Raw genomic sequence first — 20,082 nt, 5'->3', positions numbered from 1 at the left:
GAAGGCTGTTATTTTGGAGCGGTCTGGGCCAGGGATGTGGGATTTTAGGGCTTAAATCCTTGCTGTCCTTGGTGGTTCTCCTTGCAGGGTGGGACAGTGCCAGCAGAAGCTATTGGTAGAGCCTGTCCAGCCAGTAATTCATGGCTTTATGTCACTTCTTTTGTTTGTGGGAAACAGCTTGGAGACCTTGAAGCTACACCTCCCCTGCCTCAGGTAACTGCCCTAACTAACCAGCAGTTCTGTGGTAGTATTTTTTCAGTTCTGTGCAAGAGAGAGCTTCTTTCTGACTTCACAGAATCAGAGTCACAGAATAACTAGGTTGGAAAAGACCCACAGGATCATTGAGTCCAACCATTCCTATCAACCACTAAACCATGCCCCTCAGCACCTCATCTACCCGTCTTTTAAATACCTCCAGGGATGGTGACTCAACCACCTCCCTGGGCAGCCTGTTCCAGTGCCCAATGACCCTTCCTGTGAAAATTGTTTTTCTGATGTCCAGCCTGAACCTCCCCTGGCGGAGCTTGAGGCCATTCCCCCTCCTACTGTTCCCTGTCACTTGGGAGAAGAGGCCAGCTCCCTCCTCTCTACAACCTTCTTTCAGGTAGTTGTAGACAGCAATGAGGTCTCCCCCTCAGCCTCCTCTTCTCAAGGCTAAACAACCCCAGTTCCCTCAGCTGCTCCTCATAAGACTTGTTCTCCTGCCCCCTCACCAACTTGAATCATAGAATAGAACTTGGTTGCTCAAACTTCGTGCCTTGTTCAGGGCTCTTTCACAAGCAGCAGGGCATCAATCACTCTACTTTGTTTTGGACTCAACACCTGCTGCTGAAGTGCTCCTTTTGGGAAAAGAATTGCATGGAGAGCAAAATCTTGCTTTCTCATAGATCAAGACTCTGACAGAGCTGCAGAGCAAAGGCTTGAACTGTGCCCTGTAGATAACCAACAAATGTCAGGAACAGCATGCGTCAGAGGCAGCCGTGCATGGCTCTACCTCAGTGAGGAATGAGGGTTTAAGCACTCAGCCGGCTTCAGCCTGGTTTTCAAGGGCTATAAAGTGAGTGGTAGTTGAACTGGCTTTTGTGTATCAGCCTGACCTCTTCTGAGAGTTTCCTAGGCAGCAAAAACAGTGCTGGGTGAGCGTTTGCTGCTTCCTGGGCCTTTGCCTGGCTTACTACTCAGCATGGAGGAAGCATCTTCTGTGAGAGCATCAGACATTTACTGAGCATCACTAATGTCTTTCTGCTCCTCTGTCCTTGCCAGGGTGTTGCTTGCTGCAGCACTACTTCAGTTCCTGCTGGGAGCCTGGCAGGGCAAATGGGAGCCATGTATCTCAGCACCTCAAGAGATAATTTAAGGTCGCTTAGGTAACCAACATCTCTGTGAAAGAGGGGTCAGCTACAGCACAAGCACTGTGCAGAGTAAGAGATAGCAAAGCACAGATACAGAAAAAGCATTTGGCCTGTGGCAACTGACTGGTGGGTAAACCAGAAATACTGTGCCCCTAGCATTAGCTTGAACTCTGTTTAGAGCAAATCCTGAACAGATGGAGATTTCCTGATAGGCTCAATGGCCAGGTCATGGATTAGGGACACCTGAGTTTTTAACAAAACAAACAAATAAACAAACCATTTCCTACTGCAAGGTGATGTACTTTGAATATGCACATAGACCTGTGCTACAAGAACAATATTTTATGCCTATATCTTAGAAGGAATTACTGGGATAGTTTTTATTACTATTCCTTGCCTGTAAATCTGGATGCTGTCTTTATAACCAGACAAGGCTGGCGGGACCAAAAGAAAAGTTATACAAATAGCACAAAATAGCTTTTCGTCAGACAAGAACCATTACAATTTTGAGGATGAGTGTTCTGAGGCCTTGAAGAAGCTGTCATACGTTCTGTGGGGAATTAGAGAATGTCTCCTCTCCAAGGGGACGGGTACCAGGATGGCAAGAGCATAGAGCAAGCGATCCAAATTCAGTAACAATGCTTGTTATGCCAGTTCATCTCTTGTTACTCACAATATTTGTAAAGGCTTCTGGCACAGGAGGCATAACAATTTGGTTGCGCGACCAAGACCTGAACTGAGATGGCACTGCCAGAAGAAGTGCTCAGGTATTATTTGTGGCTGACCAGCTTCTAGCCAAAAGGACCTTCTAAAAAATACTCCGACTATTCTTCTTTAGATTTCAGTATATGAAAACAGTTAAATTTAGATAGTATAGACTGCTATTAAGAATAATACAGTTCCTTTCTTTCCACAGATATTGATGAATGTGCTACTGGGAGAGTTATCTGTCCACGATTTAGGCACTGTGTGAATACTTTTGGAAGCTACATGTGCAAGTGTCATAAAGGGTTTGATCTAATGTACATTGGAGGCAAATATCAATGCCATGGTAATAACTTATTTCTTATGTGCATGTAATAGAGCTGTGTATTCTAAACTGAAGTTAATGGTTTAAATAGGAATGTTGAAGCAGGTTGTTTTAGGTTGCAGTGCATCTGTGTTTCAGGAAAGGGTGGAATATAGAAACAGACTATGAAAAAGAAAGCATATATTTGGCTCCTATTCTTGTAGCTAGCAAGAGAGCAGAGCTGACGACCCCAGGAATTCCTTTCTAGAGCCTTTGTCCCTACAAGTTTCACTGCGCACAGGCAGTTGTAGGTTTGGACCAATGTATAAGCTTAGGCTGTGACTGAGCTGTAATGCAAGTGTGCCCCATAGCATGCCCCAAGGTCCAAGATAAGAAAATGTGGCTGGAGCACACCCCAGCTCCTTGTGACCCAGGCTGCCCAACTTTCCTTCCTCTGAAGACAGGTGGGGAAAAGGCAAGGGTTGGGAAATAACCTGTCTTTGTCTGGACATGATACTGGAATGCAACTGGTCTATGCCCTTCAACAAAGATGTTCCCAGGTCTCACTGCCTTAGTTTCCCAGGGCCTTAACTGGGTATGATCCTTTAACTGAAAAAAGGATCATGTGGAGATAATGAGGCACTACTTTCTGTTTGTTTCAGTGTATTTTTTGGAGAGAAATCTCTATGCAGAGCACTGGAATTTGGAGATTTGTGCTTGTATCACTAACAGCAGACATAAGACTTTTCAAATAGTTTCTACTTGATGCAGAAACATCTGTACAGATATATAATAAGGAAGCATTTTATGAAAAAAATCTTTAATACCTATATGATTAAGAACCTGCATATTCCTACACTCAGTTTTTCTTTTCTTATCATGTCGTCTTTAAGAAGTAGTTATTAGAATCATGATCTTCATGATCTCAACTGCAGTATACCCACAGCACATCATTGAACCTGATGCTAAGGTACCAGCTGAGCAATACCAGAGTTGTATAATAATCCCTTTTTATCCTGAAGTTTGTATCACTGTGTTGATTTGTGACTGTCTGTTAAATTTTTTAAAATTAATATTTTCCTAATGACTATACTGCTGTTTGTGGTTTTGCAGGGGTAAGCGGAAAGTCAAGTTTCTTTGATGTAATTGATTTTTTTTTTAATGTAACTTTTTGTTGCAGATATAGATGAATGTTCCCTTGGCCACCATCAGTGTGGTAGTTTTTCACGATGTTACAATACACCAGGATCCTACAAATGCAAGTGTAAAGAAGGTTACAGAGACAATGGAACAAACTGCATACGTATGTAATGCTCCTTTTAAAAAAGAGATTCTGAAACTAAATGTGTCCCATGTTGCAAATTTTTAGAGACAGCACTACCAGGATCAGTTCTCTTAACTATTTTTAATACTTAATAAGAGGCCAGGGAATGTAGTCAGAATTTTTTGAGTCTTAACATGCCTTGGTAAAAATACCTTTGCCTGAGACATTTTCATAATTAGAAAGAAATTCACCTCTCCCTATTCACAGCTTGATTCTAGAGATTGCTTCGGGATGAGAACAACTGAGTAAAGAGGGGTAGGTCTGGTCAAACAGTACATATTACTCATGCCCTGTTATTATGTACGCTCTGCCACTGGCCCATTTCAGCAACTTACCCAATCGACTCCCCACTGCGTCCCAGATGTGAACAGAGCCCAGATGGAGGATTTCTCTGGAAGAATTCCCTGTTGGACGATTCCCTTCCTCAGCTTTCTCTTGGGAGAAGCGTCTCTCCACCTTGGTACAGAATAGGCCATTGGAGCTCCCCTACATTTGACATGCCTTGGGACTATGCAACTCCATGACATCTGCTGAATCTTTTTGAGGACCCTGTATTCATACATGGGTTCTGGTCTGCTGTGATTCACTGATCTTTTTAAAGAGAAGCACCATTGCAGACTTGTTTCTTTTGGCTGTAGTTGTCATGGTAATGTGATTTGATTAAGGTGATCTTTTACTAACTTAGTGCTTCAACTGTATGTGGACACACTTTGCATGTGTTACTAGAACATAATCTAAGGTGCATTTTACATTTTAATATACCATAATGTAAAAACCACAGGGTATTCAAAATAATAGCGATAAACAGGTGGCCAGAGAGATAACCTTTTTACCTGCTGTCATCAAACAATTCATTGTTTAACAAACAGTAGAACATCATTTTAGGTCTGTTATACTTGAAACGCTTGTACACAAAATATGTGACTAGAGTTGTTCTTGAGGCTTTTAAGATCTCCAGTGAGATATAAAACATTTATTAACATTGCAAACTATAAATAACAAAACAGATGTTCTTGCATTTCATGTCTGCACAAACTCCCCTTGTGAAGGCAAGTTAAATTTTGGTTTTTTTCTTCATGAAGTATTGGGGGAGATGGCGCTGTAGGCACTGCTGGTGTGGTGTAGATGTTGCTCAGTTCACCTCCTTTTTTGTGGAGGCTGAAAAACTGCCGTTTACTTAGTTTATTGGTGTTTCACAAAGCTAAAGGTCTAAATGAAGGCTATTGCCATAGGTGCCATCTCTGCAAAATGATGAATGCTTATTGACAAGAAGAATGGTTTAGAAGAAGTGGAGAGGTCTGAAAGATAACTTTCTTAAGCCAAAGCTGCTTATCCATCCATGACCAAAACAGTTGTAACATTGGAATCTTACTAAACTTGCCTCTACTCCTGAGTACAAATTTGTACAGTTTCAAGGGCTGCTGAGCACATCTTCCTGTCCATACTTTTTTACTAAGAGTGCTTTTGGTAGGTTTTACCACCTCTGAAAGAGAGTTGATGCTTGGGAGGAGGTGGAGGTGGAGGTCTCTTGGCCTTTAGTCATTCTAAATCATCTCTAAACTGCTGTAATGAGAAGTACAATTAAAGGGATGTGATAATTCAGTAGCACGGATGCTAAAGTGTGTTTCTAATTAGTGGAAACAGTTTGAAGAAGAGAAATTATTTCAGTGAAGACTCTCAGTGTCATAATTAAATATATTGTTAAGTTTCTGGAGTGAGAGATTCAGTTGTCTATTTTGGTCCCATTTTGATTCTCTTTGCAGTTATTCCTAATGTTATGATTGAACCACCTGGTCTTATTCTAAGATTCTATGATTCTATATCATATATTCAAGGGCAACAGCACGCTCTCTAAGGGAGATAGTGGTATAACCAATAGGATTCCTGATGTTGGAGGCACAAGGCAACCCCTCAGATCAGCATATGTACCTGCTGTTGTTACAGAAAGGCCGGTGATCAGGCCAACGACTCAGCCTACACCCAGGCCAACGACTCAGCCTACACTCAGGCCAATGACTCGTCCCACACCCAGGCCAACAACTCGACTGACACCAAAGCCAACCACTAGGCCTGTGCCAATCACAACAAGGGCAATAACAATGCCAGTGACGAGGCCTCCACCTCCAACACCACCTCAACCTACAACATTAAGACCTACACTACCACCACAAACAACCCCTCTGCTCAGGACTGAAGAGCCTTCACATGTTCCTGTTGAAACTACATCTTCCCAAGGAATTACAGATGACAACAGGATCCAGAGAGATCCTCAGAAACCACGAGGCGATGTGTTCAGTAAGTAATTTTGTATATCCTTTCATTTATCAGAACTGTAGATGCAATGAGGCGAAAGCATGCACTATACTGTGTGATTTTTTTTGAACACTTCAGCAGTGAGATCAAAGACATGAAACTCAAAGCGTTCATATGGTGAAACTGCACAAATAATTGATTTTATGACCTGACAAAAATGTGTGGAGGAAGTTCTGGATCAATTCAACTGAAAATTTCAGCTTTATTTCCTGAAATTATTTGTATGTTGTCCTGTGTAAGTGCTTAATGTAATTACAGTTTCAGACAAAAGTTGTGGAAAACAAAAGGCTTTTATTGAAAAACATTGAAATGCAACATAACTCATAAACAGTTAATTGATTCAAATTCAGGGTGCTGAGAGTCACTCTCACACAGCATATTTCCTTAGCTTTAAAAATGGGGACCATGTCTGTCTGATTACCCAAAGACTCTGTTATGTCACCATATAATATGAATTCAAGTAGTCTTGAATGTTTATGACTAAGCGGTGGCAAAATTGCATAAAAATAATATAGAGGCTAATTTTATGGGCTGCATCTATGAAAATGGATACATGAAAAGCTGAAGATAGTAAAGATTCTCATAGCTTAAACACATGTCATTTTAAGAGCCGCTCTGAATTCTACAGCACCATCTCTACGCCAGCTTTAGTGCATACCACAGAAGACATTACTGGCACATGGAGAGTTATACGTATCTGCCAAGAAGTACTCAACACCCGATTTCATCTTTAGTTCTGCTGCTAATTTTAGAGATGGAGAGAGTGTGCTGGACCAGCCCTTCTCACTTAGGTTGACACACAGTGAAGCTGCTGAAGCAGTGTAGTAGGAGGAAAAGTTTGCTGTCGCAGAGCAGGTGTACAAGCAACGTGGGATTTTTTTTTTGCTTTGGCATCTGTGTGGTAGCTTTTTGGGCTGTCATTACACAGCAAAAGATTTTTGTTCCTTGTAAAAATCAAGTTGTTTTCCCTGTTCAAATTTTATCTATTGTATACTGTTCGATAAATTTGAAATGGAGACAAGAGCAGACTTAGAATTTGGAAAGATAAATCCTGACACTGCGCAGAGGAGTGTGCTTTTGGATTTTTCAAGGTTATTTTTAAACAGTCTATATTTAGTTAAAAATTAAAAAAATGTTTTAATGTAAAATTCTAAAAAGAAATATAGTAGAGACTCCCAAAATTTTATTTAATGGGAACCAATAGTTAAAAATATGGAATTCTGTGAAAAATTATTGTAGACTCTAGCACTATGCTTCACAGGTGTCTCACATTGCAAATGTTCTTTGAAATTCTAAAGCAGAGGGATAGTTTTCAGGTATTTTTGTGATGTCATAACAATGATCTGGAGAAGGCCTATTACTTACAGTTAGTCTTTCTGTATTCTCCTGAGAGACTAGGTTTTGAAGCTAATGCTTTTAAGAACTGTGCTTCAGATACAGGGGTTTGGAAAGTAGAAAAGTAAAAGCATTTTAAGTTTGTTTTCTGAGTGTAAGCTTAAATCATGGCACGTATAACAAACACAAGAAAGAAGTGATCTTTGCAAAATGTGCATCAACTATTTGTGTCAGCTGCCACTCTTTCAAGTTTGTGGTATACATACATAGCTTCAAAGGTTTCAGTGCTCTATACGGCAGGATTCCAGCAAGCCAAGCACCAGCAGCTGTTACTGGCCTCAGGAGGTAATACAGGGTGAGATAGCTCCTCAGATTAAGTTAATAGATCTTATGTATGCCTTTGAATCCCATATTATTTCTACTATCCCCTGCTAAAGATATACTTGATGTACATATGTGTGTGACATAACTGTGTGACTGAAGGCATATTATTCCATCTGTACTCTAGGTGGTAGGAATTTGCATGGTACTAGTAGTGCGTGATCCTTAACGAAGCTGATGTCTGTTCTCTTTTCTCTATTTTTTCTCCTTTCTGCTCCTTTTTTCTCTCTTTTACTTTCTGGCTGCTTTGAAAGTGTCATCTAGGTAGTGATACTGGTGTCCCTTCCTACCATCTCTATGTCCAGAAGCATTTTTGCAGTGATTGCATAAAAGCATTTGTTTAGGATTTGAAACCTATGGTCCAGTGCAAAACAGTTCTGTTCCAGAAGAATGTGCTACATTCATTGTAAAGGAAAGCATTGCTTTTGGAATAAGGTATTATTTCACTTATTGAATCCTGTTAGTACAGGAGTTTTGAGGGAAGGGGAGAAGCTAGATTTCCTCATGTGGGATGTCTAGGAAATCAGCTAGAAAATTTAGAGCCACATACTTTACAACAGTGGGATATGCAGAGCATGACTGAGCCTGTCCTCACCTCCTCCGAGTGCTACACTTCTAAGGATAATACAGAGAGATACTGAGAGATATGAGAGATACTCATACATCCCCAAATGTGGTTGCACCACGGTTTCAGAAACATGGAAGTGTTACTGCCATATGCTGAGTCCCCGAGTTTTAGCCGGGCTGCAGAGCTGATAGCGTGCATGCTCTTGGCTGGTGGCAAACACAAAGTAAAGTGCATTAGCTCAAGTGACTTTTATGTTAGCTTCCAGGGGGCATTTGCTGGGTGACTTAAGCTTCACATTCCTGCTAGTGTGCTGCAGGCTGGCCCTGTCCCTGCTCCAGGGCCGTGGGAGAGCAGTGGTTGGCTCTGTTCAGCTGCAGCTGCTCTGCATGAGGCACCGCAAGTTCAGGACAGCAGCACTTCCACTAAGTGCAAACCAGGGCCTCTCAAAAAGCATCCCTCAAGGCCAAACACAATGTTAACAACAACGATGTGAAAACAATACAGAATTTTAAATCAAAATAACTAGTAACATTTAGCTAATCTCTGATGTGCTTCTTATCTGCCATGTGGATGTGCCAAACCCTCCCCACCTCCAAGAACATTTGTGGATTTTTTGCACTTGCCTCTTCCATTTCCTCAGGGAAGAGGCTTTTCAGCTGCTTCCTTCAGCTTCTTTAAAACTGTTGATGTTTTAATCTCACCTACATCAGATATCTTTGCAGTGTACCTGGGTTGTGGATATGAGCTAATGTGATTTGGCTTATAGTGAGCCTCTTTAGGTTCATTTCCTCACATGATCTTCTTCTTCAGTTGAGGCAGCAAAGAAGCTAGTTCTCAAAAATGAATTTGCACTCATGTCCTCATTTGCTTGTCTGAAAAGATAAGAGAAATCCTCCCTTTTGCCACCTTTGTTTGTTTGCCACAAGAGAATGCAGGCAGCAATTCAGTCATCTTACAACACTCGTTGTCTTGGAAAGCAGAAAGCTGATGCTAGAACCACTAAGTTCATGAAGTAGGACTTAACTTCAGTTTTGTAAAGTCTTCAGAAGAGTTACAAGGTTTTCTTAGATGGCTGCTTCCTTGTGTGTTGCCAAGGGCTGTTGTATCCCAAAAAAGTCACAAGAAGTAGTGTTTTATCACACAAGGGTGTGCAGAACTCAGCAAAAGGAGCACTGTAGCCAGCAACCTCTAGCAATCATGATTTTCCAACCTTTAGCATCTGCTGAAGACCTTGGTATTTAAAGTTGTGTTTTTAAACTAGGTTGTCTTTGAGGCAATCTGAGGCAAAGGTTTGGTTGGTGGGCTGTACACTGATAGATGTCTTAGTGCACTAGCTCAAATCCTGCAAACGTATTGGTGAGCTGTGACTGGTCCGCATCGGGAGAGAGGAAAAATGCCTGGGCAAGTGCTCTTGTTTTCTGCAAACGTCTGCCAAATTTTAGTTTTTCATTATTTCATCTTTTCCTGAGTCCCTTGGTGACTCATTGCTCCCTGTTTTCTTCCTTCGTTGTTACTTGACCTACTGTCCCACATGTCGAGTATAATTGTCCAAAGCTTTCACTTCAAATCTCTCTTTGGTGTGCTACTCAGCTTGTAATCAGTTTAGGCCTAGTGAAATTGGTCTGTTCAGTGGTGACAAAGAGCACAAATGATAATAATGCTAGTAATGTTATTGAAATGCCTTTGCAGCTTTTGAAAGGTATTGGGTTGTTGTGTTTCCTTAGATGCTTTCCCCCTCGCCTAGTCACTCTTTGAGTGACTTTGGGGAGCTTCTTTTTCAGAGAAGAAAAAATAATGGATATTTCTTTTAAAATGGAATTCTTACACTTGGCCTTTGAACCACTTAGTCAGATGCAGACAGTGGAAATCTGGCACCAAGGATAATCTTCTCCTGATATGGATATGGGGGCATGGCAATGAGGGAGGAATGCAGTGATGGCTTGATATTTAACTATTTCAGGACTGATTCAAACTACAGTGAAGTACAGAGGAATCTTTTCTGGTTACTTGGATGGATAAAGTCTCTAACAAACAGAAGGAGCTTCTCAATAAGGCTATGAATTTCTCCTGCCTTTGGGATCTGGGTGATAAGCATTAAAAGCATAAACATAAAGGCAAAGCATAGTACTAGATATCAGCAGAGCAAGAACAAAACCCCTTATCTGTATTAAAAGATAGTTGAGAAATTTTCCTTCTTAGCCCTAAGTGGAGCTGAAAAGATTGGAATTAGGAGACTTGTAACAGCTATTAAAAATTCTAAAGAGTGGATTAAAACTTGATTCTTTCTGGTTTTCAATGACTGAAAAGTCGTTAGTGAAGTAAATCAGTTATGTGATCCTTGAAACTGTTGAAAAAAGCAAAATGCTAGAAGCAATGAATATAGTTTCCTTTATTCCTTTATGTCATTAGAGTATAATCATTTTACAATCACATTTCATTTGTCTTCACTGCTCTGGCACCTATTAAAATGTATTTCTCATAATATTTAAGCATTTAAGATAGGCACTTTGTTCCTGTTTGTACTCTGGAGCTAAAGATCTCATGAGATCTAGGAGTCTTAGAAGTCACACACCCCTATCAGTCTTCCAGCTGGTTTTATCCCTAGATATGATGTGGAAGCTTCCGTAAACTACTAATTTTAGTTGTGTTTCCCTGAAACTCAGCACTCTCCACCTGCTGAATAACTCCTCATAGAAAAGCACTTTTCAGAAAATCGTCTGGATATATAGATAATAAGATATTTGATTTAGATCAAAGTTAATAAGCCCTGTAACTGCCTGAGAAGTGCAAGACTGGACTTCAGTGTGGTCACATAGAATCACATGCTAACACCATCTTTCCCCTCTTAGGCAAATGCTACTGTAGCGAGTGTGACAGTGCCTGAAATAGTTCTTACTGCAGAATTTGAAGCTGCAGAGTTTTAGACAACATATCCTGGATGCTGTGGAGATACAGATAAGAGGGTGAAGTGTACATATCTGTTGTCCTTTCTTTTTAGCTCAAGTGTTCCTTGGAGGAAAACAGGACTTATTTTTGTTTATGAGGTCTGACTGACCTCTGGACTACCCTCCCATTTAGATATTTTCTACTATTTCTGCATGAGATGCCATCATTTGTCAGGGTTTTTTTCAAAGTGGAATTGAAGAATTTTGAATTGTAACTATTCAGTCAAGAAAATCTTTGTCTTTTTGTTGTTGCTGTTTTTAACAAATGGAAAGCTTGGTTGTGATTATCATGTGGAATGGAATTGCATAAGAACCAAGTTTTTGTTGTAAGGCAGAACACTGCATTAGTAATAGAAATAACAGTTACTAATAACATTAAGCTGTACTCCATGTTTGTTTTGGTTTTGTAACACCAAAACAGTGATTATTCTGTAATTACAAATAGCCTGACATATGCACTCAACATCTCTTGTACTCACATACTTGGCAATTAGCAACTAAATGAAAAAACATCCTACTGTTTTCCCAAAGGATTAAAACACTGAAAATTAATTAGTCTTAGGCAGTTATTAAATGTTCCCTCCCACATTCGTGCATCTTGGCACATGAACTTTGAGAATATGGTCCTGTTGATGCATTGGCTCACTCAAAATCTCCAAGAAAAAGAAGCCAAGTTTATATTTAACAAGCTTTATCAAACCATTGAAGTTAAGAGAAAAGCACACTGATATGCAATATTAAGTACACAGAAAGGACTTGGAAAGCTTGCAGAAAATAATTGTGCCAAATGCTTTCTCTCACAATTGCCACTCAGCGTATTAGTTGTTGTATCGAAAAGAAGTGTACACGTGGATCATATTTAGAGTCCTGCACCTCTTGTTTCATATTGAGCACACATTCCTCTAATTAGGTCTGAGCACTAAAGTGATTGGCTTAAAGCTCTGCAACATGTTCTTCTAGAAGTTCATAATAACAATGTTTAGAGAGGACTTCACAGAAAAGTTTTGAAGAAATATTTTATTGTAGAGCTTTGATTTAAGGAAATATATCAACTTTGCTTTGGGGAATGCTTGTATGTGTGCACAGACGTAACTCAGATTTGTAAAAACTAACCATGCACTAGAAATGGTGTTTTAGTAAGTAAACCAAAGTAGCTTGGAAAATAAATTAATTCCTAATATCCCCTGTGGTGTTTTCCATAAACAAGAGCTATGGGGGACTGGTAAGGGGACCCACAGAGCAAGCCAATGAGCAGCCTTGAGGCTGTGACCCCTGTGTATCCTACAAATCCTATAGTCTGGCAGTGGTTTTCCTGGGTGCTCTCTGCCACAGTGTTCATTCTGAGCCTATGAGTACCTCTCTGCAAGTCTATGATCTGAGCCTTTGGTCTCTAAGAAAAATTTAATTTAAGATGCAGGGGAAGAACAGGAAGATATGGAGGTGCAGAGCGGTAAGTTCAATGTTACCTTAGATGAGAAGAGGATGTGGGTGCCAGGGGCCCAAGGGTGATGGCACTGTGAGGTTCCTAGCAGGCTGGAGTCCTTCTGAAGCTACAGGAGAGGGCAGATTTCTTTTCCATCTACCCCCATGGGCTGGCCTCTTTCCATCCCTGCGGTGTGTGGATGTGGCAGATGTAAAGACACTTCAAGAAAAGGCTGCGTGCCCATTCCAGACTAGCAGCTACAGTAAAACGTACACTGTGCTCAGTGGTTTTGAAACAAATTCCTGACTTGTTCTTCATAGTGTAGGAAATGGACAGTGCCTTGTTCCCTTAGCATGGTCTGAGAAGAGGAAAAACAAGGTGATGATCCCTGGGAGTGCAGAATAGATGTGTCTTGTGTATGGGGGGGATTGCTGCATTCCATGAGGAGCAGCAGCCTGCTAGTGTGGTTGCAGTGTGAGGCAAAACTGCACTGTGAGGGCTTATCTAAAGCAGCATTGCAGTCAGCTGTGTCCTGACAGAAACTACAGTAACTTACTTACAGAATGCTGTTAGTTTAGCACGCTTTGTTAAGAAATACTCCTGCAGAATCTGCTGTCCCAGGTGGCTGCCTGCACTAAACACGAGGAATTGATTTCCCAGTTTTTAGCATCCCTGAGCAAAGCCATGCAGCTGGATTTATCTGGTGCGAATAGCTGCTGTGTGTACAACAGCAGCAGTGGTGCAGGCGGGCGTGGACAGTTCACACACCGATCTACTCCATGTGCTACTGTGCATGGTGGTCCATGGTTGTAAGGCAGTTAGAGCAGTGTGAGAGTGTGTGTGCTGTTAGAACAGTTTATGTGGCTGTAAGCACCTCTGGGCAGGTGGGACTATCGCTGCACAATGTGCTTGTTCAACTGTCCCACCTAGAGCTCTTAGCAGAGACAGCAGTACACTGCTGGGAGGGATTCAGGATGAACAGTGGTTTAGAGCATTCCTATTTTCATTTTTTGCTGCATGCGGTAAACAGATCTTTTTTCCTTATATAGTTGTATATAGTATTTGTGTAGATATGTACCAGAGGGTGATTATTGGCTGAGGTGATGTGGGCTGTGCACATCTGCAAGATTTCTTTTTCATGGAAAGGGTCATTGGGCACTGGCACAAGCTGCCCAGGGAGGTGGTTGAGCCACCGTCCCTGGAGGTGTTTAAGGGATGGGTGGACGAAGCGCTGAGGGGCATGGGTTAGTGATTGTTAGGAATGGTTGGACTCGATGATCCAGTGGGTCTCTTCCAACCTGGCGATTCTATGATTCCTTTCATGTTAAATCTCAAAATTCTCATCACTTAAGTAAGAAAACAGATCAAACAAAGCAGCAAAAATATTATTACAAACAATGTACCCTCAAAAATGAACAGGTCTTTACTACCCAAGCCAATCTAAAGCCCTTGTGGCTGTTTGAGCTTTAATATCCTAGACTGCTAATAGACAGACAGCCTTGCACTTGGCCTTGTTGAACTTCATAAGGTTCACAGGGGCCTATCTCAAGCCTGTCAAGGACTTTCTTGATAGCATGCCTTCCCTCCAGCGTGTCGGCTGCGCCACACAGCTTAAAGTTATATATTCATTTGTTTGTTTATTTTTCTTATACAAAATTTCTACCCCAGATCTCTTTCCTGTAATATTTCTTTTTAAAAACACTAGCATTTGGTTGACCTTTTATCTGGCTGCTTATTTTGTCCTCATTCAAAAAAACAGGTAGCTATTTCGTTCTTATTTTTCATTGTCCTCTGTCTTCTTGCTTTAGAAGAACTGTCGTGGCGGTGCTATTTACATCCTGTCCTAGTGCAAAAGAAGTTCCTTCTTACTTTTGATTTGATTTCCTGTGAACAGTCTTTTATTTCAGTTTAGAATTGTAAATCATCTCGATTCTTGTTCCCACTTGCCTAAGAAGCCTATAGAGACGTTAATTATTTTAGCACTGTGAATGTTATTGTGTCAAGTTTTTAATAGATAAGGCCTTTACAAACACTGGAGGTGTCAGAGGCGTCTGTAACATCTCAGGACGTGTCTGAAAACATATCACTCCTGTTATTAATTATGCGCTAGGCCTGTCTGAAAGACAAGTTTCCAAGGCAGTGCAATCTGGTTATCTCTAGTTGACAGCTGTCCATCAAGCGTGACATCGGTGTGTTTTTGATGGAGACTTATACAGACTGGCATAGTGTCATCCGAGAGAAGTGGAAGTCTTTGTAGCCACCTGACTTTAGGAGCCATTGTTCCCACAAAGACCTCATAAATTTTAGGTTGCCCTGGCTTTCGGATGCCTGATAACCTTTGGGCCCATTAATTACCAAGAGTGTTCCTTCTCCTTGTAGCTGAGAAAAGCAGCTGAAGGACAGACAGACTGTGTTAGAAACCAAAAAGTACAGTTCCAGTTGAATTCCAGCTTCCACTAGAGCTCCTTCTTTTCAGCTCTCAGTACAATCCTGGTAATTGTTTAGGAAGCACTAATCCTTTGCAGACAGATGGATGTCCCTTGAGCTCTGTTTAGGGGCGTGTGGAGCGTTTTGCAAGTATCACTGCCTCCTGATGAGATTCTCCTATATAAACATCTGTGGAAGGTGAGTGGATTGGAAAGTTTGAGTAAGGACTTTAATGTGGCTTTATTTTATTGAGAAACCACTCAATATAATATCTTTATCTTCAAAAGTGTGTTTAGAGGCAAATAGCGTGCTTTGAAGTTAAAACTCCTCTTTTCCTCTGGTTAAAATGGAGTTTTCATTCAACAAGCCTTTAGCAGGTTTGGAATCACCTTTTAGAGGACCCAGTTAAAGGTTGTAACAAAACCCCGTAAATTACATAGGAAAATGTTTATGAATCTTCATGTCAAATGTAATTAAATACATTGAATTCTCCAAGAAAAGCACAATGCCCAGAGCTGCTCTGCTGCTTTTTAATAAAGATAAGGAAGTAGGTCCCGAACTACCTTTACCTATCATCTCATTAATTTCTGAAAAACTACTTTTCTTGCAGTTCCACGCCAGCCGGGAGTGAGCAATAATCTGTTTGAAATACTTGAAATTGAAAGAGGGATCACTGCCGATGAATTTGAAGCAAATGATGACCCAGGTAAAGATCACATCTCTTGTTCAGTGCTTAGGGTTCAGGGTTTTGTTGTGATGTCTTGGGGTTTAATGCTTTTTTTATAGGACTTTTGCATCTTATACCCCTTGTTTAAATTATCCTTTGTAAAAAGGAAACAAAACAAGCGCCTCCACACCTAAGCAACCTTTTATAGTTTTGTTTCCTAAATGTTTCGGCACAAAAATAGTATGAATTATTAATAATAACACTAATGTTCCCTCTATTGTTTTAGTATTTTTTTTATAGATTCTTTTTGTAGTATGCCTTCTGCTGCATTTAATTTTCATATTTTCTTGCTAGTGTGAGCACCAAGGGAGGTCGCTGTTGTTGACCAACCAAAGCAATCTAAATCCACTCCCACTTCTTTTTTTCTGACCTTTGACTCTATTCTGCCTAGGTGTGCTGGTGCATAACTGTAATTTTGACAGTGGACTGTGTGATTGGATCAAGGACAAAGATGATGACTTGCACTGGGAACCAGTAAGAGATGGATCAGGTAAGATACCCATGTATGATTGCATCCTCTAGTTGAAGAACCACTCAGGCTTGAGGCTGATGATGATTCTTGCTTTATGAGGAGTTTACACAGCTTCTGTTCCCTTTAGGTCTGGGATATATTTCTCACCCACACGTCTTCCTTGTATAAAAATCAAAACATGAATTCCCAATATGAAAGAGCAGTTGAGTATTTGCACTTTTATCATAGCTGGTATCTTTACAATGGGAATGTCTCTGAAGGAGTAGTAAATGTATTCAGTAAAAGATTATCTGCTTAAATCAATCAGAAAGAACAAAAATGTCGACTATAGAACAACTTTTATTTACAGTGAAGCTAAGCTTATTTTTCAAACCACCACACAAATTACAGAAAGTGCTGGAAATAGTCTTTGTTCTGCTGCCAACTATAAGGTTCTAATTTAACTTCTCAGTTTGATTTTACTGAATTCTACTCTAAGTTAGAGCAACCTGTAAATAGGAAAACTGTTCTAGTAACAGGTAGGAAGACAACTTAGATGCTCATACGCAGAAACTTCTGAATGTGGGTATGTTTGTGGTGGTAAAACATGCCCTTGCAACGCATATTACAGGGGAGCGTGCATGAGCCACTTGCAGGATAGGAGAAGACTGACGGTCAGCCAAAGCAGTGACCCCTTCCATTTACAGACCTCTGCGGGTGCAGAGTCCCAGCAGAACCGAGCATCTGCATTGCTGGAAGGTAGTTATATTTCATCCCCTGTTGATTTTACGGTATGGCACCGAGAAGCTGGCTATCCTTGCCTGCGTACCCTTCCCCCAGCAGTGCTTGTCCCTCAGCGCTAGGGATTAGATACACATCTCTGGCTCCCTATAATGATGGGATTACTTCATACCCAGAAGAGCAGCCTTTGAAATGCACAATGCTTACATTATGTGAGGGGATGGCTGACTTCAGCAGGAAACACGTTCTCAGGTGGTAAAATGTTATAGGTTAAGTTGAGGGAGGGCAAGGGCAACTGAGAACCATTTTCCTGACACACCACCTCCTCACAGATGTCTGTCCTTACACTACCATTGATTAGAGAGTCATCTGCCACCGCAGCGGGTGACCTGGCAGCTTTTTCATGCCATTAAGCTGGCTAAGAGGAAGCACTGGCACTGGCTTTGCTTACTGGGCAGGCCCCCTCCCTGCCTACCAGCACACTCTGGTATTTTGCATGCTCCTTGTGATACTTTAGAGGTCTTCTAAATGATGAGAAGAGAAGCACTCCTTCCTCCTGCAGATGAGAAAACAGGCAGGTGTCCCCTGCATGCAGACTAGCATTCTAAAAAAGATCATATGTAATTCAATCATCTTTTTGAAACAATGGATTTTAAATTGCTTTGTTTCTGAGAAAGTCAGTCAGTCACTCAAAGCATATTAATTATCTGTTCTCCAAAGTTGCTGCTAATATATATTAAGTTCCAGAACTATGATTTTTAACTGGCTTTTTTTTTAGACCTTTTTTTCCTACTGCGTTGCTTCCCAGTCACAGACAATCTCAGCTTTTTGTTTCCTGTGTATGTTCTGCTGCTGTTGACATAACCTGTTAAAACTAGTCCCTTGAAGTCACCCACCCACTCCCTCCTGTCTGGAATACTTTGTTGCAGAGAGTTATTTTCACAGCTTGCTCTTGAGTGTTTGCTTGAACACCTTTCAAAGTTTGCAATTTATTGCTTTATCAGAATCTATGTTTTGAAAGGTGCCATGCTGAAGCTTTATAAGCTTATCTTGCCTACAGAAAATGCTCATTTGAGGGCACCTTTTCCTGTAGGGGCTTGTCTACAGTTACATTGGGTTTGTGCTCACCTAAATCTGTTTCCTATTGATTGGATTCAGTCACTGTAACTATCTGAAACACATGCAGCTAATCAGTCAAGTCAGTACTTTTATAGGGATATAATTGTATCTACAACAAAAGGGGTGCAGTTATTTAAATTCTATTGTGCTTATTTTAGCAGTTGGTGACCTTGATGCAAAAAGAATGCATTAAAAACCAAACAACAATAAAGTTTAACAGATCCTTGGACAACTGGATCCCAGTTCATACCCAGATGCAGAGCTTGGGCCCCAGACAGCAGCGTAACACTTTACTTTGTTAAATGTCACTGAGACTAAAGGACTTGCAAACCTATGTAGAAGTGGTGGACTGGAGACAAGACTGGCTTTCCTTTTGACTGTGAGATAAGCCCTGGTACACTATCATTAAATCCCTCAGCTTTTGAGGGAAAGAGTTGTGGCTTTCAAAAAGATGCTTTAATAAAATAAACCTCTGGTTGACCAGTAACAGGGTGACAAAATCAATCATATTTTCCTGTTTTATAATTAAGTAAAGACTGTGTATGTCAACAACATTACAAACCCCTGGTATGTCTACATCATCCGTTTCAACTAAGGAGCCTAAATGCCACCTTTAGCTTCAGTTCATTAAGCTTTCTTTTTAATTAAAAAAATATTACAAAAATGATCACATTATTTTAAAAAAATTAATAAAAGAAATTACAGGGGCAAGACCCAGCCTGCTACTGATGAAAATGAAGACCAGCACTGTGCACCTCACCCTGGAGAAGGCAGATGCATCAGTTCTGGTTCATGTTCCAGTGACTATATGCCTTATTTGAGACTAACTAGAACTTGTGGAGCCCTTTTTTTATTCTCTGGTTTTGTAATGACTCTTATACATTTGGTCCTGCAACACAGTAGAATTTAAAAAAACAAACCAAACCTAACTGCTTTTTCATTTGCAGGGGGACAGTATCTTACCATCTCCGACCCCAAAGGCAAAGAAGGAAGAGTAGCACATCTTATCCTGCCATTGGGTCACTTGGCTCAGGCTGGTGACTTGTGCCTGTCCTTTAGGCATAAGGTACCTGGACTGCATTCTGGTGCCCTCCAAGTTTTTGTAAGGAAAAACGGTGCTCACGGACCAGCCATTTGGGGAAGGACTGGTGGCCACGGCTGGAGACAGACACACATAACCTTGCGAGGACTAGACATCAAGAGTGTAAGTACCGATATGTGATGTGTGCTGTATTTTGGTTTTTTGCATGAGAAGATGAAGACAGATGATGTAGTACTGGACCACTTTGTCTTCTGGGTATCATTTGAGCCTGTTTTACTTCTTTGATCCCTGTCAATGAAATCACATGAAGGATAAAAAAGTCATTGTGCATCTTGTCAAATTAATATTTTGCAAGCAAAAACTCCACCTACAGCAACAGACATGTAGGAAACTGCAAAACAGCCTGTCCTGAGCTACCTTGTACAGCCTGTTTTAAGGGAATCACCTTATCAGAAAGAGGAGTCTAACAATGATGTACTATACGTGGATTTCCAAGAAGCCTGAATCAAGATTGCTCATAAATAATGCTTTTACTAATACAGTGCCATGAAATAGGAAGAATCATCCCCTGTGGATTAATAACTAAGCCACGAAAAAATACTGAAAATAAGTATTTTTTTATAACACAGGGAGTTTACATGTGCCATCTCACATAGTTTTATGCTCTTCAGCATACCTGCAGCTGGTCTGGCCAAGGAGGTAATTAATGACCTAACTCAGCCAATAGCACAAACTGGTTTAATGCAATCAAAAGAAGCTGTCTGAAGAGCCATCAAGAGTTTTTTAATACCTGGAAACATTAGAATCTTTGGGTGATGAAATGATATATCAAAAGCTCAGCATTTTTCTTCAACCTCTGCTTAGCTTTGAAGGTTGTTTCTATTTCAGATCTGAAGTGGCTCAGGGCCTGCTTTGCTCTGACTTA

At 40.7% G+C, this 20,082-nt stretch overlaps 1 protein-coding gene across 1 annotated transcript in view; it reads left to right on the top strand.

Annotated features, from left to right (window-relative positions):
* NPNT (nephronectin) overlaps positions 1 to 20,082 on the top strand; it is a 54,366-nt gene that overhangs the window by 30,248 nt on the left and 4,036 nt on the right. Inside the window, 7 exon segments of the mRNA XM_069855527.1 lie at positions 2,269 to 2,403; positions 3,542 to 3,664; positions 5,449 to 5,501; positions 5,503 to 5,980; positions 15,688 to 15,783; positions 16,196 to 16,294; positions 19,063 to 19,319. Of these exon segments, the coding sequence (XP_069711628.1) occupies positions 2,269 to 2,403; positions 3,542 to 3,664; positions 5,449 to 5,501; positions 5,503 to 5,980; positions 15,688 to 15,783; positions 16,196 to 16,294; positions 19,063 to 19,319 (1,241 nt within the window).

Source organism: Phaenicophaeus curvirostris, chromosome 4 (assembly GCF_032191515.1).
Source record: "Phaenicophaeus curvirostris isolate KB17595 chromosome 4, BPBGC_Pcur_1.0, whole genome shotgun sequence".
In the NCBI taxonomy this organism is placed as follows: domain Eukaryota; kingdom Metazoa; phylum Chordata; class Aves; order Cuculiformes; family Cuculidae; genus Phaenicophaeus; species Phaenicophaeus curvirostris.
This window is presented reverse-complemented; position numbering and strand designations above follow the sequence as displayed.